We start from the raw sequence: 24,293 nt of genomic DNA on the forward strand, positions 1-24,293 counted from the left end.
GATTTTTTAATTCATTCACATCTCACAGCATCTAGACCTATAATCCAAACTGCTTTTCATGTACTGGAACAGAAAATACAAACCCTGCAAGCAGTTGACCAGAGAGTACTACTAAATTGCTCAGCCTGCTGAGAGGGTGTTTATAAGCTTGTGGTCAGTAAAATTCCAGCTCCAAAGTTAGGATCAGATTTGTGGAATAAGATCAAGCTCTCTTAAAGTTATACAAAGCAAAACTCTCTTGGTTTGGATTTGGAGAGGAGGGATGTAATTTTTCATATTTTTTTAATAATCCATTTTGATTGAGGTGGAAGAGTGTGACAAATGGGCACAAACCATTGAAATTCACCATTAAAATTTTATTTGAATGTGCAAAAAAATAAAGCACTGGAAAAAGGAATAAACCAGCTTCAGTCACAGGAACCCTTGGCTAATAGAAAATTTTGATCTTTAAATCCCGTGAAATGGAGCTGGTTTGTAAATGCCCAAGGTGCTCAGCAAGGATGTTTTGTGTACCAAATGGAGTAAATCTGAGGGAGCAATGGATCCAGCTGGATGTTGTGTGTGTGCCAGTGGCAAAGCTGTTGGTGGGGAATGGCCTGTGGAACCTGCAGCGGTGGCACGGGCGGCGCTGAGCGCAGCTCCCGCCGTGCCCGCAGGACTGTCCATCCGCAGCGTGTGCTGGAAAGCCGACAGGCTCCTGGCGGGGACGCAGGACAGCGAGATCTTCGAGGTGCTCGTCAGGGAGAGGGACAAACCCATGCTGATCATGCAGGGCCACTGTGAGGGGGAGCTCTGGGCCCTGGCCGTGCATCCCAAGAAGCCTTTGGCGGTCACCGGCAGCGACGATCGCTCCGTGCGGTAAGGCTGGATCTGCTTTGTTGATTTTCTTCCTTCACGTGCACATTCATTTGTAATGGATTCACTTGCTGCCCTTCTGGTAAGATTCTGTTAAAACAACATTTTCCCCCTGCATTTTTCTTCGCAGCTTTGCTTTTTCTCTTCAGTTTTCATATTTGGCTGTCATACATCGTGTAAAAATAATCAGAATTTATGTTCAAAATGCGCTGGATTTACCTCTTCTGCTTGTATTATTGATTTATTCCTGCTGTGTACAGGGAATATAATGGGGAATGGTCACCTCACTTCTCTTCTGGTAATATCAAGCAACAAGCTTAGGGTCTAAATACCTTTGTCCAGTGTTTTACTCAGAAGATGTCTGCCTCAGCCTTGAGTGTTTAGGAAATCTGGTCTAAAACCAATTCAGTTAAAATGCCAGCAAATGAGATTAATGAAAATGCACTGACACCATAAGGGGCAGTGGAGGGGCAGCCACTATCACTTCTCTCTGTGACCAGTGACAAGACCCAGAGGAACAGCTGGAGCTGAGTCAGGGGAGGTTTAGGATAGATATTGGGAAAGGTTCTTCCCCCAGAGGTGCTGGCACTGCCCAGGCTCCCCAGGGAAAGGGCACAGCCCTGAGGCTGCTGGAGCTCCTGGAGCATTTGGACAGCACTGCCAGGGATGCCCAGGGTGGGATTGTTGGGGGGTCTGTGCAGGGCCAGGAGCTGGACTGATGATCCTGATGGATCCCTTCCAGCTGAGGATATTTTGTGATCCTGTGTTTAGTTACACAACTTGCATCTTGAGGTTTTGTAGCAGAATTTTTAAATTTTGTCCACATATTTGTGGATATTGTCACAAAATCAGGGATGCTCCTTTTCCTCCTGTGTTAAAATCTAGCATATTTATAAGTCTCTGGGGAAAAAGGCATTTTGCTGTGCTGAGTAAGACTTGATTGTAGAGTTTGGAGGTCCATTTCAGTCTCTCCCTGAGTCCACACCTGCACAGCTGCTGTGTGTTCTCACCTGAGCATGGATTCTGCCCAGTGGAACTGATTATTTACCTGTGATTAAAGAGATGGGGATTTTCCTGAGTGACAAAAATCCATCTCCTACCATACTCCCAGCTTCTGATTACTGCACCTTCAGATTGCACATTATGATTCACCTCTGCTTTGAGGCTTGCTGCTCAGCTGGGATTTATTTTTTCTTCCCTTTCAATCTTTTCACTTGTACTGGTTTCCTATCCCCTGCCATCCCTCATCTCTTTCTAACCCCAATTATAATCCAAGTGTGAAATCCACAGAACTGCCAGTTGTTCTCCACAATCCTGTTTCCTCCCTGCTGCCTACAGGAGGATGATTTCTTTCAGTTTCTGCAGTGGTCTCTTCTGCTGGGGTTTGCCTGCCCAGCATTACAGACAGGCACAAGTGTCCTGGCAGGATGCAGGTCAGCTCTAGAGGAAGGGCTGCAAAGCTGGGATTAGCATTGCCCTGCTCTCAAGCCAATAATCCCACTAAGATGGGATTTCTTGTCTTGGGCTCATCCCTTGGTGGGTGGGCAGAGTAATTCAGCTCCTGGAGCTGGAGGAGGTGCTGCTGACTCAGAGGCTGGCCCAGCCCAGGCCCCTCCAGGACGCACTGCAGGGTCTGCATGCACATCAGACCGTGATTAGTGCTGCTCTTATCGTTCTTATCTCTGCTGGAGCAGTTATGATATCCCTGATGCCTTTGGATGTGCCATTCTCTCAGCTGCAAGGGCTGTACTGCCTGACATCACCCTTCTTTGAGCTGGTTGGGCACTAGGGAGGGTGGGATTTTAATTCTAATGGGATTTTTTTTATAGACTTTATAGCCTATAGGCTTCATGTGAGGAATTCCATTGAAATGTATAAATACTTTCCTTGAGATTAAAAAATACACAAAAGGATTTTTGTACAATTTTTCTCTAATACTAAAATTGTGTCAACGTGGATGTTTCTGTATTGCCCTTCATTGGATTTTTTTTCTTAGTATTTGATTATCACACTATTTTTCAAAGAGTGGGTATATAATAGAAATCTAAATTGGTTGAGAAATTATTTAGTGACTCAGATCATATTCTTGTGTCTGGGATGTCTAAATGAGAAGGGGAGTTGCTGTATTTTTCCCTAGCCCAGCTGAGAGAAATAGCCAAATACAGGTTTTAAACATTTTAAATTTCTAAATCAAACCATCTCAACTAGGCAAGCTGCCTGTTCCCTGTCTCCTATCACAGGAACAGGAGAAAATAATCATTCTCTGAAGGCACAGAGAATTATTTATTACATATATTAAATAGATGGTCATGTTTTGCAGTTAGGCTTCCAGAGTATTGGACATGATTAATGTGGAAACAACATTTTGGAGCAATAATTGTATCCTGGTGTTTTCTTCAAAATCTTTCCAAAGCCTTCCTGGTTCGTTCTTTGTTATATTTGGCTCGCAGCTTCTGCCTTGTGAGGCTGCAAGATTCTCAATCCTACTTCTGGTTTGTCTTTGAAAACAGATTTAATGTCCCACACTGATTTATCTCCCACCCTCTTTTCAGGCTCCATCCAAGTTGTGTTTTTGCTGTTTATTCCAGTGCCACCATCAGAACTCTTTTCCCTTGGAGCCTCTTGTGCTCCCTGTGCAGAGCTGAGCTCAGTAGCATCCACATCCTTGGTGCCAGTGCTTTCAGTGAAAATAGGAATTGTTCCTGTTCCAGAGCTTTTACTATGATTCTCAGTAATGCCTCCCATCCAGCCTGCCTGTTCCTTTCTGTCCAGCTTTGCTCTATAACTTGGTTCATCATCACATTACAGCTCTTGCACAAATTGTTCTTTTCTCCAGTTTAGCACATGATCACATCTGATGAATTACAGTTCACATATTCTACTGAAGATGTTATCAATACATTACATTTTTTACTCTATCCTCAAAGCAAAGACAGTTGGGTAATGTTGCCTTAATTTCTCTACCCTGAATGAGGTCTTTTATGCATTTACCCCCATTATTTCTAAGTCTTGCAGACTATTGAGATCTGATGGGTCAACCTGGAGTGATTTGGGAAGCTCCCTCCATTCCTTCAGAAAAATATAGGGGCATTATTTGCCTTTATCTTAGGACATAATTTACTGGTTGATTCTTTTTAATTACACTAATGTTAATGAGGGAATCAGTATACAGCTTTGTCTCATTGCTCGTTCAGAGTTAGGACAAGGAAGTCTTCCCTGTGCTTGGAGTGCTCATGTTTCCTGAGTGAAAATGTCACTCTGAGCTGCATTGACCCTTCCTGTCTACAGAAACTGCATTTTTTAAATTCATATTGGGGAATTCAGTCAGATAAGTGAAGTTTGGAAATAACACCAAATGATGATGTAGTTGAGCTTCACTCTGTTCTACCACAGTTGTGTTAAGGTTGAAAGGACCTCAATCCTTTACACAGTATTAACTCAAGGGGTGTGTACAAGTGATTTTCCCAGCTGAGTTAGACCTTTGGGGTTCCTCTTGATGCCACCCTAACCCTGGGCAGTCAGGAAAAGCCCCCTCCTGCTTTCCCTTCCCTTTGGGGCAGGTTGTGGAGCCTTGCTGACCACGCGCTGATTGCTCGCTGCAATATGGAAGAGGCCGTACGGAGCGTGTCCTTCAGTCCTGACGGATCCCAGCTGGCACTTGGGATGAAGGATGGCTCCTTCATTGTCCTCAGAGTAAGGTAAGATGAGAAAACCACTGGCTATCTCAGCAGAAGAAAAAGAAATAATAATTGCAGGTGCATCCCTTTTAAGAGGTGGTAGTTTGGCAAAGAGGAGAAAAATCTATGCTTTAATTAATTTCAGAATATTAGCTCTTAGTAATAATGTTGATAAAACTTAAGATTTACAAGTTTGGCTCTTTTCCTGTAGTCTGAAGTTATACAGGTATTTAGTGAGAAGAAATGTACATAACAGGGAGAACATAGTTTGGAGAGGGATCTTCTTCAGTGATGATTTATTTCCTGTCATACACATACCAGGCAAAATAATTGGTGATCAGAAGATATTTTTAACTATTTTCAAGATAAACCTGAATTCTACTTTTTGTGTTAGAGGAAAGCCTTTTCTTTATTTTGCATGGCTGCATCTTAAGCATTTTCTGTCTGAAATGCTGTTATGGAAGGCAGTCAGAAGAAGGTAAAGCCTTAAACTGGCCCTAGAGTGAAACATCCAAACCCCCAGTATGTTTTCAAAACACAAAAGCTATTTTAATTGATACCTGGAAGAGTTTACCCCCTCCTGACTACTCCCCATATGTTTGCCAAGCATATACTTAAAATACTTGGAACTCCAAGCTGATAGGAGGGAAAAGCCTGGGAAAACCCCTCTAATGCTCTGCTTTAATGACTTTAACAAAACTTAAGTGAGCTGTTCATATTCGTTTAAAAGCCTTCCCAGTGACTATTTTTCTAAAGAAGTTAATCTTCTTTGTCTCCCAGTAATCTTGTCCTTGTTAATTTGTCTGCTGCCTCCTAGAAATCTCTGTCGTGGGTTAGGAATGCTTCTCCTTCCAGGACCCTGCTTTTAACAGTGCTGTGTGTCAGGGTTTGAAAGATGCACTTAGAAAATGTATCTCAATAAATCTGGGTGGGATGCTGCCAGCAGTACTTCATGAGAGCAGGTGAAGAGAATGCAGAGCACTGTGGATGGGCTGTGTGGTTTCTGTCTGTTGCTTTAAAAAAAACTTAGAATCAATAGAAGGAATAGGAAGTTAGCCACAAAAAAAGAAAGGATTTTTATCTCTGGATTGCAAATCCCTGGGTTTCCAGCTGTCATTCCCCCCTCTGGCTCCTGCAGGGACATGACCGAGGTGGTTCACATCAAGGACCGCAAGGAGGTGATCCATGAGATGAAGTTTTCCCCGGACGGCTCCTACCTGGCCGTGGGCTCCAACGATGGCCCCGTGGACATCTACGCCGTAGCCCAGAGATATAAAAAAATCGGGGAATGCAACAAATCCTCCAGTTTCATCACTCACATCGACTGGTCTGTGGACAGCAAGTTCCTGCAGACCAATGATGGTGCTGGAGAGAGGCTCTTCTACAAGATGCCCTGTAAGTTTACCAGGGGCTTGTGTTATGAACAAGTTTTGGTTTTGGTTTGGAGAGAACACCACAAATACAACACAAATATTACAGGTGAAAGTAGAGTTTCCTGGCTGAAACTTAGAGAAATAACCACTGCTTGTTTTTTAAATCAATGTTCACTGAATATCCTCAGCTTTAAGGAAAAGCTGTCTCTGCTGTGTGAATTACATATTTTTTCATAGCAACTTTTACAGGTTGCTCTCGGGTAGCTGCCAATGCCCCTCTGTCCCTGTTGTCCTTCCTTCAAATGATGAATGATTCCTGTTAGCGATCAGGGTGCTTTTAAAGATGTAAAAATAGGAGAACTGTTTGAGTCAGCCTGAATTGCTGAGGTTCTCAATGTAAAAGCTTGTTAGTAGAAGCAACACTGATAGCTAATTGACTTATTTTCACTCTTATTTGAGAATGCTTTCTAGTATGTAGAGGAAACTTTTGCAGAAGAGAGCTTTAGAAATAAAATTTTGGGCTCTTTTGAGCTAGTTTGGCAGCATTCAATCAACTCTAAAACAGCCCCTGCAAGTAAAACGTACCACAGAATGGCTGACTGACCAAATTGTCACATTTCAGGGACTTAATGTGGATGAAAAACTCCTCCTAGCACGTGAGCATGATTTAAAATTGTGTATTATTAACCTTCTGGCACTTGAAAGTGTTCTAGGAACTCATGCTATTCACAGTACTTTCTACTGAAGGCATTTCTTTGGAAGATTTGGAACTATGAAGTTTTCCCAATGTTTTTAGCATGCTAATCCTAATTAGCATACTAATTCTCATTAGTATTCTAATTATTTCTAATACAGCTGCATTAGAACTCCTTAGATCTGTGATGTCCTCAAACACCACAAATGAGAGATTATAGTAATTTAAAGAAGATTGTGACTCTTCTTAATTGAGGTTAAAAATTAATCACAACTAGAATACACAGATAAATATAATGAAAAGAGACAGAGTTTCTAAAAAGCAAATGATGAAATTGGTTAATTCACCTGCACGTTTTCAGCTGGGAAGCATCTAACGAGCAAAGATGAGATCAAAGGAATTCACTGGGCCTCATGGACCTGTGTGATAGGATCTGAAGTGAGTGGAATTTGGCCAAAATACACAAACATCACAAATGTCAACTCCGTGGATGGGAATTACAACAGCTCCGTGCTGGTGACTGGTGATGACTTTGGGCTGGTGAAATTATTCAGATTTCCGTGCCTGAAGAAAGGTAAGATGGAATTTTGTATGGCTGAAAAATGCAAGATTTGCCTCAACACCATATTAGTGTATTTTCTAATGGTGGCTTTTCATTCTGCTGTAAAATTCAAATTAGTGTGTGCACAATTCCTGTGGGCATTAATGAGACCAGACTTTAACACTCTCTGGTTTTTTTAACAATTACTCTTCTGGAATTGTTTTCAGAAGTGTTGAGAATGTGTGGCTGCTTCCTCAGAATTTGCACTGTACCAGGCAGAAAGGCAGCAATCCAAATCAAGCAATCTTTTGCCTTTCTGAGCTGTAGTGTTTAATTTGATGTCACATCCCAGTATATTTTCAAAATCTGTTTTAGGAAAAATGTAATGCATGTGTTGGGCTCACCCTGGCACTCATGGGCAGAAGGGTGAAAATTAAACCTTGTGTGTGTCTGCTACTTCCTGCCAAGGTTGAAGCACTTTGCTGACAACTAAAGATATTGTCCATATTATTTTATGCCACTTATTTTTATATCATAATTACTTTTCTAATCAGCATATCAAATGAGGCATTTGAGTAATTTTTGATTTTCAGATTTTACAAGCATATGTTTCTGTTAGGAACCTAACTTCATTAGTTACAAGGTTAATTTTTTCCCCAATCCAACAGCTCTCTTCTTGTTTTCAGGAGCTAAATTCAGGAAATATGTTGGCCACTCAGCCCACGTCACCAATGTGCGCTGGTCCCACGATTTCCAGTGGGTTTTGAGCACGGGAGGTGCTGATCACTCTGTTTTTCAGTGGAGATTTGTTCCAGAAGGGATAACCAATGGCATCCTGGAAGCCTCTCCACAAGGTGGACATCATCTCTGTTCAAGTATTTATTAAATTAAGTCAGCAGAGAATGCAGCACTGCTGGAAGAGCTTTTATTGAATTAACAGGAAAAAAAAATCATAATTCTTTGGAACTGCATATACTCAGCATGTTTGGGACATTGAAGCTTTCAAAGACAAGCCTTGATTTGGGGCACATTAAAAGCTGCTGCAGTCTGAAATTATTTGTGTTTGGGAATACATAAGCAGCATTCCTCAAAGTGTGTGAAAGAAGATATTTAGAGGGACTGGATAATTAAATTTTCAACCTTAGCCATCTAACTTGCACTCAGAAGTCATACTACACATATTTAATTGTTTGTTTTTCAATGCAATCTCACATATCTCACAACGATAAATTTCTCATATTTATGCAGTAGCTGTACTTCAGATATTCTTCTTGTTATAGTCATGATCCTTATATTATCCTACCCAATCCATATGATCTGGGTCATGGTGATTGCTAAAATCTGGATTCCCTGCAGCAGACGGGCAACATTTCACTCTGTACATGCACAATTTGGTAAAATATCTACATTACAGCAAATATTTTAAGCACAAAGAGTGATCAGTGAAAGCTTTTATTTGCCATTTCTGCGTGTTTGCTCTCCAGACCCTGTTTTGAAAGCAGAATTCTCTGATGCTGGAACTGTACCAGTAACTGCTCAGTGATTTTTCTTCTCTCTGCCACCTTCCTGCCCCGGGCAGGCAAGCAGGAGAGACAGAAATGAAGCCTGACACATTCAGTCAGCCCCCGTGACTTTTACAAGCTGCTGGAGCTTCCAAACTTCTTGAATACTGCCTTGCCCATAGTCTCAATTATATAAAAATGTCACATGCTATTTTCTTGTGGTTTCATGTGTTCAGTTTATTGATTTGATTTGATTTTTTAAAGCAGAGGGCGGTGTTGATTCCTACAGTGAAGAATCAGATTCAGATTTATCCGACGTGCCAGAGCTGGATTCTGACATTGAGCAGGAAGCCCAAATCAACTATGATCGCCAGGTGAGTGTGAAATAACACACAGGACCAACTTCCCAGCACCACTCAGCAAAGAGAAGAAGTTTACTGCTGACTCATAGCTGCTCTCAGTTATTTTGATGGTATTCAGCTGATTATGCAACCAATATACGTAAATCCTTGAGCTGGAGATGAGAATTTGAAAGGGCTGGAAGGTGATCTTTAAAGTCCTCTCCAAGCCAAACCACTCAGTGATTTGAGTTCTGTTTACAAACCACTTGAACCTGATTCCAGGAGCTGTTGTGATTGTGAGCTGAGCATTGCCTGTCCAGTGTCCAGTGGCCTTCTAGCTGCAATGGGGAAAGGTCAGAAATTCCTCAGAGCAGGACTGGGATCGGGTATTGAGAGGGGAAATCCCAGAATAAATTGGTTCATGTTGAATTAAGGGATTTAATGACTGACATGAAGCTGCTTTCTGGAATGTGGGAAGTTCACCTCTAACATTCCAGGTTTTAGGCGAGGGAATCCTTTATCTTTTCACCTCACTTTCTTGACCACAGTAAATTGCATAGGTCCTTCTGCCAACAGCTTCTTTCACCTGTTTATTTCAGAGATCAGTCGTGATTGGCAAATGAAACAGATTTTTCAAAATTCTCTCCCTTCCCTCTCATTTAAACCCAGTTTCACCATAGTGCTGGTCCCATCCTCCTCCTCCTCCTCCTGATTTTCCATTTGTATTCAAATCAGTCATCATCCTCCTCCACGCTGTCTGTGTGTCAAAAAGGACGTCTGGGTTTAAAAACTACAAGTGACAATATCACTGTAGGCAGTTAAACAGCAATATTCCAGGCAGGTTAATGCATGGAAAACCAGAAACAACTTAAAATAGCATCTCAGATAGGAACTGTGAGACAGCCCCAAGCAGAAGCTGCTTTTGGCATTTTATTAAAGGAAATAATTGACAAAAGCACAGGGAAATAAAAACATTGATCTTATTTTGAGAATTGGGGTTTGGTATGGGTTTTTTCTTTTTAATGTTATGCCTGAAGCAGCAGAGAGGATTCTACATTTTGAGATGCATCAGAACATGATGCCCCAGTATTTTGTTTCACTGAGTTTGTTTCCTTCTTTTCCTTTCTTCCAAAAATCCAGGGTTGCTAATTGGAAGTCAGGTAGATTTCTGTGGGAGTGGCAATTTCTTTGTCCATTTGTCCAAGAAATGTGGGCACAGGAAAGAAACACCAAAGCTACATTTTAGCATTGTAATGGATTTTGTTTGGGGGTGCTTCAAACACCTTTAGTGGCGCCACAGAGTTTTAGCACTTCTGAAGTGTTTCAATGGAAGGTGTTTTGTGTGTGTACAGAGCTGTAATTGTGCTTTGGGATTCTGGACACATTGGCAGATCACTGAAGTGGTTTTGGTTCCTGGGTATTTCACCATAATCCCGAGATAGAGCCAGTTCCTCATACTCAGCTTTGAGCTTGCACATTGAAGCACAGACAAAATTAAAAAACACCTGGAGATTCCTAGTCGCCATTTACATTCCTTATCACTAAGTGACACTGGAATCTTCTGGAAAAAATACCCTCTGCTGCTGCTGCTCCAGATTGTTGTTCTGGGCCACTCAGGCCAGGAGAATTCATTGTCCAAAAAACATTTATTATCATCTGAAAGCTGGGAACAACAGTGCCTGGCTCTGCATTGTAACCACTGAAGATCACATTAGCATATATTAAATTTCATGCTTAAAGTCACTTTCACTCACATACACAAATATTTATAAAACCAGAGACGTACAGTTAACTTTAGCAACTCCTCTTTAGGTTTACAAAGAAGACCTACCTCAGCTGAAACAGCAAAGTAAAGAGAAAAACCATTCTGTGCCCTTCCTTAAGAGAGAGCGAGCGCCCGAGGACAGCTTGAAGCTGCAGTTTATACATGGGTAGAGTAACATCAGATAATATTTGTTATTTCTCATTGACTAACATTGCTGGGGTGTTCTAACAATTTGGATCAGAGCATAAGCAAAGCATTTTTTGGTGCTTACCCACAATTAATTTATCATTGTTACTGTGGTAGTTCTTAGAATATCAGATACAGATTTTCTGTTTTCAGTTGGATTTCAGGCTGGATGGAGCTCTGAGCAACCTGGGCCAGTGGGAGATGTCTCTGCCTGTGGCAGGGGGTGGAACTGGGTGATCCATAAGATCCCTTCCAGCCCAGCCCATTCCATGGTTCTCTTTGCTAAAGAACAAGGGAAGCTTAGAGCACTGATAAATAACACATCAGTGTTGAGTTTTTTACTTGTTGCTCACTACACCTGATGTTTCCCAGAGCAAATGTTCTCTGTTAATTGTTTGTAATTGCTGTGATTCATTAAAATGCCTGATAGATCTCTGCTCCAATCCAACTCCTTGTGAAGCTTACTTGGACACAATTCTATGTAAATGTTACAGTCTTTTTATGAAATGAATGCTGATGTAGGAATTGAGTGCAAGGAGGCCCTTGAGATGATTCCTGAATTCCTGCTCTTGGGGGAAGCAGTCTCTGCCGTACCTCTGAGCTCAGGCTGTCTCCTCAGGACTCCTTTCCTTTAACACACCATGATTTATAACACAGATTTCCCCAGCAGCCGTGGGACAGCCACGAGGTGTTTGGTGTTTGCTGCAGGTACAGGGGCTATGACTGCAGGAACAACCTGTTCTACACTCAGGCAGGAGAGGTGGTTTATCACATCGCCGCCGTGGCCGTCGTCTACAACCGGCAGCAGCACTCGCAGCGCCTCTACCTCGGCCACGACGACGACATCCTCAGCCTCAGCATCCACCCCATCAAGGACTATGTGGCTACTGGGCAGGTGGGGACTTCAAACTGATAGAAGTTACATTTTTATACAGAATTAGAAAAATCCCCATTCTCTTTTTCCTTAAATGAAGTGTTTCCTCCTAAATCCGGGCAAACTGAATGTTGTTTCCTATTTCCCTGCCAAGACTGCTGGAGGTGATGATGAAACCGTTCCTCTATAGCATAAACTCTGCCAGTCTTGTGCTATGGCCTTCTAAATCTTAAATTTACTTTTAATCTCTGCAGTAAAACACAGGAGCTGTGTTTTAGCTCCTTCCTAGAAGGTTTTGGACTTTCATTACTCTGTTGTGGTATTCTTGTCCTGCAGGAGCTTTCAACAGCCTTGCTCAGATAAAAGCTGTTGGGCACTTTCCTGATATCTGGTACTGAATGTGATGTATTCAGTGTGTACATACACATTCAAACATCTGGATAAATGACACCATGAATATTCTCCTGAATAGTGATAGAGACCAGCCACTGATATTGCTCTGAAAGAGAAAATAAATCTTGAAAAAGATAAAATAGGCCACATGACAAAGATATGCTAATGCTAATTACTGTTACTGGTGTGCTTTGAACTTCTGTGGGCAGAGATGCCAAATAACCCTCTGATCTAGGTTGGAAGAGATGCTGCCATCCATGTTTGGGACACCCAGACCCTGAAGTGTTTGTCATTGCTCAAAGGCCAGCATCAGAGGGGAGTGTGTGCACTGGATTTTTCAGGTAAGCCACTGCCTATGTTTATCTAAATGATTAATTTAAAAGCAGCTCTTGTGATGAAATGTTAATTCAAAGAGGTGTTAAATGACAGCCAGTACCAATTTTACATGGAAGCTTGCTGACTTGGGATAAAAATAGCGTGTGTAGTGAAGTCAGTCGTGGGCCTTTGGTCACTTGGTCAGTGACTGATTTTGGCAGTGTCTGGTAGATAATACCAGGTGTGCAGCTGGAATTCTGGTCACTGTCTGCATGGTGGTGTGAGAATTTTAAAGCAGGCAGGATGGTGACTCAAAGAATATAAATGAGTTGGAAATGTCATCTCTGGGCTCATCCAGTTCTTCACATTTGCTAGCAATTGTCACATTTTTCAGTGAATTTACAGAAGAAGTAAATATGACAAACAATTGTATGCTTTCTCTCCCACTTGCCTTTCCAAGCTGGCTGCCCTAAGCTGTCTCAGTTTTTAGAGGATAATTCCTACTAAAAGCACTAAAGCACTGAAGAATATCATCCATGTGGTGGGGACTTAAATACTTCTGTATCTTTATAAAAGGGCTTGAAAACTCATTCTCCCTTCTTCTATTAAAAAAAATAAAGAGATTACTTTATCTGAACTAGCCTCTACTTGATCTGATTTTTTTTTTCAATTATATTCAAAGCTTATTTCATATTCTGCTCTCCAGAAATGGGGTATTCATTAGGATGTAGATCACATTTGTAAGACAAGACTATACGAAAGAAGTTTGACTTCCACAGAGATAAATCTGTGGAACTCAGTCATATTCCATTATCAGGAGAGGAGCCCTGGTGTTCATCCAAGAGCTTGAATTCAAAAGTGAAATTGCTGACCCACTGTGGTGTGTAAGCTCCCTCTGAAAGGAGATAAAGTGCCAGAAGGAGGGAAAATGGATAAGGATGATTTAACTGATATTGGTGTGCATAGATGTCAAAAATCTTCTTGTTCAGATCCTTAATTGAGCAAACGTTCTTATATTTGAAAATACTTTGTGGTTTGTATTTTTAACACCAAGTGAATTCCTGTCCAAGTAGGAATATTCTGGATCTTGGAACCAATGTACCTGTAAAGAATAAACTGGCCAAACATTCTGTGGGCATTAATCTGGAAAAAAATACTGAAGGTTTTTTAAAAGTGTAGCAACCATTCAACATTACAGTGTTGCTTTAGGACCTGATGCCAGGAGTAATGCCCACACTGCATTCCTGACTGGCTCCAGGTGGGATTCTTGGCATTGACAGGGACAGAGAGCTGAGCAAATGTGCACCTCCCTGCAGGATCAGAGGCTGCACTGCCCTGTGTAGGGGATTTGCATTGTCTTAATAACAGAGATTTCAGAATTAGCTTCAGATCACACACTTTGGAGCTTACAGAAAGAAGCCCGGGGCTCCCAAGCTTTTCTGGCTGTAGCTGATGCAGCAGCTGACTCTTCCCCCGGTTCTCCCTGCCCTCACTCCCTCTCTGAAACATCAGCTGCTGCCCATTTCTGAAAGCTGGGTCCTTCTGGTGCAGCCCTTCTCAGGACACTGATTCCAAGAGGATCATTTCATTCCTGCAGAGTTTGGTTGTGCCCTCTGGTGGCTAATTTAACATTTATACCTTGGGATATTGTTTGGAGGGTATAGTTCATGTTAGTGCATAAACCTCCTGTTTCAAGTAAATAAACTTTAAATTATTGTGTCTTTTGGGGATTTTTAAAATAAATTTTTGGTTTCTTGTCCTGTATTTTATCTTCATTTTTTCCTACCTTATTCTGCTCTTTCCACTTGGTCCTTTTTCTTTCTGACTGATTATTAAATTCCCCTTCTCCTTCTTGACTTGGTTCTAGTAGAACTCAGTCATTAAAGTCTGTAAGAACTTACTCATCCCTATGAGCTCTGCAGTCATTCTGATGGAGTGATTTATACCAGTGACTCTCTTTTTCTTCTTGAAGTCAAATATGCCCAAGCCCAGAGTCCTTCACATCATTCATTTCTGAGAAGCACATTCCCAGATCAGTGCTCTCGTTCAGTCTCTGCCCAGCTCTGCTTCCTCCAACTTTGACTTTTCTGCAGTTAAAAAATCCAAGCAGGTGATCAGCTCCTCCTACACCCTATAAAGTTCAATTTTCTTATCATAAACTGCAAAAATCATGGCTTAGTTTTATAATCTTTTTAGAATTTCAGGACAAAAGTTTGTCTCCAAAACTTTGTTAGAGATGATTGTGTTTATCATTATTTCATACACGTGGCAAGTGTGCCTGGGTACTGTTGAATTATGGATGATTTTCTCTTCTGGCTTTCCTTCCTCTCATTATCAGTACTGCTGTGTCTTTCCTGCAGTGAAAGCAAAGATAGCCAGCAGTTATTTTTAGCCTTAAAATTTTATATCGTATTTATAGTTTCATCACCCTGCCTATGAACATTTCATACACTACTAAATCTCTGCACCATTTCAAGCAAAGAAAAAAAGGCATCATCTGATCAGAAATATTTCAAATAAAATGCAAGGTGAATTTAGAGCGCTTATGAATTTATGAAATTGAATTTCATTGCCTTGTTTGATCCTCCCTATTTTTGTTGTACTTAAGAATATTTTGCCTTTGGGAAAGATCTGAACTCAAATTTCTTGAACTATTGGTTTGGGGAGTTTTTTTCTTTTTATCTATATATCTATATATATCTCTATATATCTATATATATCTCTATATATCTATATATCTATAACTATATCTATCGATATATATATAAACAAAGCAAATATATATTTAAAATGTATATTATAAATATTTCTATATTTTTATTTAATTTGTATTAATTTATTATTTTTTATTAATTTTTTATTTATTTTTATATCATTAGAAATTCAGTTTGCAATGTGATTGTTGTGTTCATTGCCTGTTACATTTTCAGCTAAAGCCTTAGCACCTTTAACTCTCAATATTGCTTCTGTACAGCTGATGGGAAATGTTTGGCATCTGTTGGGCTGGATGATAACCATGCCATTGTGTTCTGGGACTGGAAAAAGGGAGAAAAGCTGGCAACAACCAGGTAAGGATAGCCACAGTTTAAAATGTCCCTTCTGATTACTTTTTTCTGGATAGAATCATCCACATTTTTCCCTATGAAAAAAGAGATAAAGCAACACTCCCCTCTGAAAACAGGATGGTGTTTCAGAGCAACATACCCAGATTAAAAACCTGGGGATGCACAGTGCAGAGTTTGGAAATTGTGTGAACTATTTCTGGCAGGAGTTCCTTAGCCTTTCTGTCGTGAGAGCCACATTGGCACTGTGGTTTGTTTCAAGCTTTTCAAGTGAAGTTTAATCTTTTCTCCCAGTTTTATGTCCTGGCTCAGGGCAGAAGTCACCAGAGGTGTCATTTCCTTTATGTGTTCCATGATGTGCTGGGTTCCATCAATAACCAGATCACTTTCTAAAAAGAAAAAAGAGTTCCCTCTAATCTATATATATTTTTTTCAAGCACTGCTGATCCTGCCTTTCTTCTGAGCCAGCTTTGTCTGAACTATTTGCTCTTTCAATTGCCAAAGGACAGCTCAGCCAACAACCTGACAGTGAAGAGTCCTCTGCAATTGCTTGAAGGGACCAATTCTGGGAAGAGAATTGGACTAAAATTACATGTTTGCTATTTTATATTCAAGTACTGGGTTGCAATAATAGATGTTCAGTGTAGGAGAATCAAACTGTTTGAGAACCTGGTTTCTGTCTCAGCCTTGGACAAAGGAAATGTGCCCCTGGTCACTAGGACTGAGCAGAATTCCTGTGAGAGTGGATGCCTGTTCCAGAAGGGCAAGGGCAGAATCCTGTATGCTCTCTGCAGCCATGTAATGTAGCATTGCTCAGTAGAAATTGTTAGTATAGCTGCAAAAAAGTGCCTGTGAAAGGTAATTGACTTTAATTACTATATGGTGACGTGTTGCAGAAGTGAGATTCTCTGGCAGCAGCACTCTGTTAGTAGTGCACCATTACTGAAGAAATCAGTGTTTTACTCCATGTGTGTGTACCACAGTCTGTTAGCTCTACAATTGCACCTCAGACATGCAGTTTATTAGGCAGTGAGGGTTTAAATCCTGTCTCAAATCTGTGCTGGAGGCTTTGCTTAGCAACAGCCCTGGCTGTGTTGTAAAACGTGACATTTTCCTGGGCTTTGCAATCCCAGCTCTGCTGTCCCCAGACAGGTTGTACTTAACTCACAGGCAAGGAAATACTTTATATATTCCCATGCTGACCTTTAAGCTTTTAAAAACAAGATCATGATGAGCTGTGTCACTACCTGGCTTCTGGTGCTCCCAGGACAGATAAAACAAGGAGCACTCAGGTTCTTTTCACCATGCAATGCTGCATGTACCCCATGGATCTAATTCTTGCTCATCTGTTCTCTTGAAAATATGCAGGGTCCTCACAGAGAGCAGAAAAATGAACGTGTCTTCTAAAATGTTTCAGTTTAAGCCATTGTTTAGATTTTAGCAGTGCCTAAAGGCAAGTTCCCTGTTCTGGTGAGCACAGGGGGACACAGAGAGACAGACAAAAGCCCTCATGTGGCCTTTGCACACAGGAATAAAAGAACATCTCCTTATAATCAATCATATGGACACATATAAACCTGAAAAATGGGTGTCCATTCACCATATACAGACATTCATGTTTATTCTGCAGTTATATTTATTTTTTGAAATGTTCTTTTTGTTTAATCTTTCTAGGATGATTTATTTCAGCATGACTTCTGGGTTTTTTTGTTGCAACATTAAGAGCACTCTTATTTATTTGCTTTAATTGTTTCAGAGCTAAATTATTCAGCTTGTTTCCCTGTCCTGGCTCTCTTAGCTCCTGTCTAATTTCATTAAATCCTTGTGGAGTAAGTTGGATGCAGGATGTGCTGCAGATGTCAAAGGTGGCCAGTTTTGCATCCAGACCAATCCACTGGAAGGAAATCCTGACCCTGAGAGGGGTTTCAGAACCATGTGGTTTTCCAGATCTGCTGAGCCTGTCAGGGAAAAGTGACTTAATCCTAGCACAAAACCTGCAGATGTACAATGAAAAGCTGCTCTGGGGGGTTTAGAAAACACTGACATAGATAAAAGTAATGCTTTAGAAATGGGAATATTTTTTGCTATGATAAGACCCAAGCTTGTAAATTCCCATAAATACATCAACAAGCATAACTTTAATTACCCAAGAACTAAACCTGGAGGTGAATGTGCTGCTGAGTGAACTGCTTCCTACACTATCATTTTAAAATTTGTGATTTTATTTTCCATCTTGAAGCCCACAGATTAAACACTTCCTCACTTTTCCTGTCAGAGTATTTTTCAATATTTATTGAGTTCTCATCCATTTAAATATTTATGTTGACCTTTATGTCTTCTTTTAATTGCCTTAACCTTTGTTGCCTGCTCCTTTGTTATGACTTAAATGAGCTGAAATTCAGTGGGAGAGGGTTTTTATTCCCTACATTTCTGTACTCCTCACATGGTGTATGCTCAAATTCCTCCTGCCAGCTCAGTGGGGCAAACTCCCAGAGCTGAACCCTTGCTGATTAGAAATATAGCTCTCTACTTTTTGTTAGATGGAGAAATTATTTATATCAATGATTTAATTAGTTGGAAATGTTAAGTCATCCCTTGCCAAGCTTTTAAAATGTCTACCTTTATTGCAGGGGCCATAAAGATAAAATATTTGTAGTGAAGTGTAATCCACATCATGTGGACAGACTGGTCACGGTTGGGATGAAACACATCAAATTTTGGCAGCAAACAGGTATTGTATTGAATATTTTATATTTGATTAACATGAGGATTTGTGAATATTTTTTATGCAGGAACACCATGTTCTCAGTTTAAGAATTTGTTTTTTCCAGTTACCAAAATATTAAAGGGGTGAAAACCCACCTCTGAGTCAGCAAATGTCGCAATATTCCTTCCTCCTTGGAAAGAATTTCCAGTTAATTGTGTTTAAATTCTAGTCATATTACTAAGGAATTCTCCTGAGCAAGCATCCTTGGCTCCCAAAAAATCAGGTTCTGATTGAGGATATTTTTTATTCAGGACTGGATTTTTTACTCTTCATGACTTTTTAGTTGTGTACACATGGCACAAGTACTCAGAACAACTCAAAATTAGGTAATTTTAAGAGCTTCCTGCACTTCATACCATACTTTAAGGGTTCAAGTAATTGAGGTGCTCTAAGATTAAAAATATTTTTTTCTGCTTTTTTTTTTTTTCATCTTTAGGTTATTTTTGCAGTGATTACATAGACTTGCATTGCTGTTTGCCAAATTCCATGATGGGAATGTGCATTAAGCATCATCTTACTCCCAGAATAGTCTCTTTGCAATAAAAATGGTGCATTTTTAATTCAGATTTGCTCAATGGAGTGGGGACTCAGTGTGGTGTGAGCTGTGGAACCCACACAGGGTGGGTTCCCTTGACACAGGGCCACCACTGCAGATGATAATTTGTAATTTATGTGGATTTTTGTCTAAGCATTTGTTCCTGGGCCTTCTGGCTGCTTCTGCTTTCTGACCCATGGCAAGGCTGGGGTGGTTTTGTTCTCTGACAGCCAGAGGAGGAGCAAACCTGGACATTTATTCTGCCAAGCTCTGCCAAATGCTCGGAGTGCCAGAGAACAACTAAATCTTCTAGCTGTGCTCACCTCTACAGAGAAGCAGCATGGCAGAAGCTGCTGTGGGCAAAACCCACCCTGCCAGCCACTGCAGCAGCTGTTTTTGCACAATTCCTCACCAGATTTCTCTCTTGCTTGGAAAGACAGTCTGAGAACCTGAGGCTGTCACCGCTGCCTTCACTTTCTTTGTGCTTTTCCCTTGTGCGCCGATTCTGGAGTTTTGGGCAGCCACAGGAGACCTTGGGCTCAGACATTTGTCCTTTCCAGCCCTGTGACTACGAGCCCAACCAGAGCGAGCCTTGTGCTGCTGTTGCAGGGGGAGGCTTCACCTCCAAACGGGGCACGTTTGGGAGCGTGGGGAAGCTGGAGACCATGATGAGCGTCTCGTACGGGCGCGTGGAGGAGCTGGTGTTCTCTGGGGCTGCCACTGGTGACATCTACATCTGGAAGGAGACCCTGCTGCTGAGGACAGTGAAGGCCCATGATGGACCTGTGTTTGCCATGCATGCACTGGACAAGGTCTCTAGCGCTTCACTTTGATTTTTTGTTGCTTTAATTGATTTTAGAGGTGTTTGTAATTAAACAAAGCCAAAGGGAATGAGTTCTGTTATTTGATAGAACTGGATTTGTAAGCACCCCTGTTCCACATGCTGGTACCTGACAAACAGCTTTCTGACCTCTAAAAATCCAGAGTTTACTTCTCACTCTGCTCAGGAGTGTTGTTTTCATGTTTGTGTAAACCACAGGAGAGTCATGGGTAACATTCCTTACCTCTTCAACCTGATCCCAAAAATATTTGTGCATTACCAGTTTCCAAAATATGAAACATGATATTTTAATAATATTATTACTGTGTCTTAGACTTTAGATATCCAAAGATTTTGAGTTAACTATTCCAGATATCAAAATAATTCTCTTTCGGTTGCATCAATACATCTACAAAAGAAATTAGGCAAAATATTTGCATCATATAAATGAGCTTAGGACAAAGTTTTGCCCCTGGCAATGTGAAGATAATGTTGATAATGGACTATCCCTTCTGAGGTTATGGCTTCAACTGTAGAAGTAAAGGATGAGAAGAATGTTAGCTATTAACATTTTTATATATCAAGGTCGATTAAGATCCCTGTGGCTCAATCCTTTCTGGCCTAATTGATTGTTCCCAGCTTTCCCATCAATTTTTCTGTTTGATCTTGGCACTGAACATCCTTCTTCACTTAGATTTTTGTTGGTTAGTTATTTATGCTCTTTTGCATTCACTTGGCCCAGATAATCTGCCCAGGGAATTAATGAGAGAATTGGTCCCTGATGCATTATTAGAACTTGGGTTGAAGCATCTGTTAAGTCAATTGAATCTGGAATGGCTTAAGAAGCTGTTATTGCCAACTACTGCCTCTTCTAAGGGTAAAACACTTTTTTCCATCTCTTATTTCCACATGCAGGCAAATGTCCTGGCCCAGCATTCCTGTTTACAACAGTGTGTGCTCCATGTGCTTGCAAATCTTTATAACCCTAGAAAAAACAACTCTAAAATCTTGTCCACTTGAATTTTTCCTTCATAGGTACAGACTCCAATATTTTTAGTTTGACACATGAATAAAAAGCAGGGGAGGCTTTATTGTGCCTTTGGACATGTCCTTTTGAATCTCCCCCTGAGTGCTGACATCTGTGTGTGTTCTCCTACTGTGACTGTGCAGGGCTTTGTGACGGGTGGAAAAGATGGAATTGTGGCCCTCTGGGATGATATGTTTGAGAGATGTCTGAAGACATATGCTATTAAAAGAGCAGCACTCTCTGCTAGTTCTAAAGGTATTGGTTTTCAGTGTGCTTCAATAAGGACTGTGTACATGGAGGGTGCTACAATGGTAGTGAAAGAGTAGGACTGGGTAGGACTGGGTGTCAAATCTTGCCAGCAACCAAAGGGAGCAGCAACACAGCACTTGGTGCTGCAGTGTTCTGGTTTGGTCCATGTAAGATGTGTTTCTTGTGTTCCTTGTCATTTAGAATTTGTTCTGCTGTTCCCTTCTCTATTTCATGACATCGAGCTTTGTTTTCATTGGTGAAATGATTTTAAGGAGAAATGTGCCCAGCCTTGAGTTTGGCAGTTCCAAAATCAACCCAGTTTCCTTGGCTGGCCACATTCCCTGTGGTGAGAGCAGGGACCTGTTAAATTCCCCAGTCCTCATTGTGGGAGTCTGGAAAAGGATGTTCACATGTAATCACAGAAATTCTGAGGTGCTGGAACTCCTGAGCCCCTTAGACCCTGACACTGTTAAAGCAGTAAAATATCAGTCTTTATATTTGCTACAGACAAACACCCCTCTCTAAATTAGCAAGGAATCCATGGATTAACTGGCAGTTTGGTCAGACAATTTTACCCCATGTGCATGATTTTGAACAGATTTTATTTATATATAAACTGCAAGTGATATGAAATTTTAATATATATATATATATATCTTCAGGTTTACTTTTAGAAGACAACCCTTCCATCCGAGCCATCAGCCTGGGACATGGGCACATCCTGGTAGGAACTAAAAATGGAGAAATACTTGAAATTGATAAAAGTGGGCCTATGACTCTGCTTGTTCAGGTACTGTGTGGATCTCCCATAGCAAACTATTTTCTGTATTTTTACAAAAACGCTGTTTCTTTGGTATTCTTTTTTCAGTAAATTTTGATCACATGAAGTAATCCTTCAAATTTGTCTTGCCTGCATGACTGCCTTTGCTATCCAAAATGTGTGAGGTTGTGTTTTATAAAACATTGAACTCATTCACTAATGCAGATTGAGAGCAGTAAGAAATTATTTAACCTTGATATGCAGCGCTAACAAACTGGATGCAAACTGAAGGAAAGCTGGAAAAAAGCAGGAAGAGTGATTAACAAGTTGGAAAACTGAGAATCTGAGGCAAGATTAAAACAAAGTATTATGTGTATGTTGGGCAAACAAGGATCTAAAATAGGACATAAACTTTGAGGATTAGCCAATATTAGGGTTTTAGGCTAAAGCCTATTTGGGAGTAACTGTTCCCTATTCATCTCAAGTTTGGAAAGGAGGATATTGGAAGAAGAGGAATTACAGCCAGCAATAGCAGAGGGGACAATGGAAGGGCATTTAGGCATTTGTCAGGGCAGACAGAGCAGACATTCAGGTCTTTTGGAACGTGGAGAGCTTTGGAAAGAGGAGACGGTGAAAGCTTTGCTGCCTGAGACTTACAAAACAAGGCAGGGCAAGCTCAGAACATCACACAGCCCCACATGCATTATTTCCTCCTGTATGGAATGCTTTCCTCCAGGGCCATATGGAAGGAGAAGTGTGGGGCTTGGCAGCTCATCCTCTCCTGCCCGTCTGCGCCACCGTGAGCGATGACAAAACCCTGCGCATCTGGGAGCTCTCATCACAGCACCGCATGCTGGCAGTGAGGAAGCTCAAAAAAGGTAACCCTGCCTTGGCCAGGCCCTGGGAACCGTGGATCAATCCCCTGGCACAGCTCCCTCTCTGCTTGCAGGGCACATCTCAGCCCTTAATTGGGTAGGCAAAGGACACAGACATTAAGAAATTGGGAGCACGGGAAATAAATTGTCTTTGGCATGTGTCAAGTCAGTGCAAAGGGAAGGAAGAAAAAGAATTGTAATCTATTGTAATGAATAATAATAAAATGAACTTCAGTCTCTTTTCCCCCAATTTCAAGGGGAATGAGTTGACCTCAGAACCACTTTCCTGCCTAGGAATACTTAAGGCCAGTAAGTTGCTGACATAAAACAATTTCCTTATAAAGACAAAAGTACAATTTCCTGCATGTTGAACACAATCATCTTTTGCTGTCAATTTGAGTTTTACCTGTTACCAGCTTCTCTAAAATTAACACTTTTCCTGCCCACTCCTATACAAAATTAGATAAGCCACGTTGAAATGCTGCCTTCTCAAAATTACTCTCATTTTATTAACTCATTGATATCCCTCAGGAAATTTTGAAATGTTCTTTTTCAGTGACAGATCTGGAGCACGGGAACCCTTAACTGGCTGGAGGAAAACAGAGTTAAATGTTTTGGAGAGGTGAACCTGGGGAGGGATGAGGATAGCTGTAGGAGAGTATGGTCAGGAGTAATGCTGAGGCAGAATTACACTGTCCTTAATGAGTCTTTGAATTTTCCATCAGGATTTCCTTTCTGTATGTGTTTTGGGCGGCTTTTTTTGTTTTATTTTTGTTATTGGTGTGTTTAGAAGGTGGTATTTGCACATAAACCTGTTTCAAAAGGCATTAAACGATAGTTGTCAGCTCCAGAGCACCCTGTAACAAAGCATCCATCATAGGCCTCTGTGATATATCTGTTTCAAGAGATAACAAATGTGTTTTAAAACTACATACTTGATGTAAAAACCTTTCAGCCCCAGCTTTTCGGCTTTGACAGCCTCATTTCCACGTGCATCCGCAGGCGGGCGCTGCTGTGCCTTTTCTCCGGACGGGAAGGCGCTGGCGGTGGGGCTGAACGACGGCAGCTTTCTGGTGGTCAATGCCGACACCGTGGAGGACATGGTCTCCTTCCACCACAGGAAGGAGATGATCTCGGATATAAAGTTTTCACGAGGTACAACCAGATGATAAATTGGAAGAGGAGTGTTTATCTTGCAGTTTGTTTCTCTGGTCTAGACAAGGTTGAGTGTTCCAAAGGATGACTTGGCTTTGTGTGTGCTCCATGCATTAAATACTTTACAATTCCGTGTGGCTGTGTGCTGCACTCTAACAGGCACTCCCCTGCCTGGTGACTTCACTGGAGTGGTGCAGATCACACCAGGATCAGTTAGAAGATTTACCCTTCAATAACCTCGGTGTCTCCTCCTTACAGAATCAGGAAAGTACCTGGCTGTGGCTTCCCACGATAACTTTGTAGATATTTACAATGTCCTTACCAGCAAAAGAGTTGGCATTTGCAAAGGTGCCTCGAGCTACATCACCCACATCGACTGGGACTCCAGAGGTAAAGTGCTGGCCAGAGATACAGACTGGAAATGCTCCTAGAATGGAATATCAGGAAGCTGTTCCCCTCCAGTTACTGACATCAGCCACTGATGCAAATGCTTTTTCCCCATGGGGCACTGTATGGATCCAGTACAA

The 24,293-nt window shown here is 41.2% G+C and overlaps 1 protein-coding gene across 2 annotated transcripts in view; it reads left to right on the top strand.

Annotated features, from left to right (window-relative positions):
- The window catches only part of LOC131574207 (echinoderm microtubule-associated protein-like 6), an 85,193-nt gene that overhangs the window by 37,456 nt on the left and 23,444 nt on the right, over positions 1–24,293 (top strand). For both annotated transcript variants that reach the window (XM_058828628.1, XM_058828629.1), the window contains exons 7-23: positions 657–858; positions 4,416–4,553; positions 5,671–5,927; positions 6,961–7,173; positions 7,827–7,994; positions 8,910–9,016; positions 10,796–10,914; positions 11,643–11,829; positions 12,437–12,542; positions 15,491–15,584; positions 18,209–18,309; positions 19,490–19,692; positions 20,871–20,982; positions 21,639–21,766; positions 22,473–22,614; positions 23,614–23,766; positions 24,025–24,156. In XM_058828628.1, coding sequence (XP_058684611.1) covers positions 657–858; positions 4,416–4,553; positions 5,671–5,927; positions 6,961–7,173; positions 7,827–7,994; positions 8,910–9,016; positions 10,796–10,914; positions 11,643–11,829; positions 12,437–12,542; positions 15,491–15,584; positions 18,209–18,309; positions 19,490–19,692; positions 20,871–20,982; positions 21,639–21,766; positions 22,473–22,614; positions 23,614–23,766; positions 24,025–24,156 — 2,562 coding nt within the window. The remainder of the gene's footprint in view (positions 1–656; positions 859–4,415; positions 4,554–5,670; positions 5,928–6,960; positions 7,174–7,826; positions 7,995–8,909; positions 9,017–10,795; positions 10,915–11,642; positions 11,830–12,436; positions 12,543–15,490; positions 15,585–18,208; positions 18,310–19,489; positions 19,693–20,870; positions 20,983–21,638; positions 21,767–22,472; positions 22,615–23,613; positions 23,767–24,024; positions 24,157–24,293) is intronic.

Source organism: Poecile atricapillus, unplaced genomic scaffold (assembly GCF_030490865.1).
Source record: "Poecile atricapillus isolate bPoeAtr1 unplaced genomic scaffold, bPoeAtr1.hap1 scaffold_148, whole genome shotgun sequence".
NCBI classification, from domain to species: Eukaryota; Metazoa; Chordata; class Aves; order Passeriformes; family Paridae; genus Poecile; species Poecile atricapillus.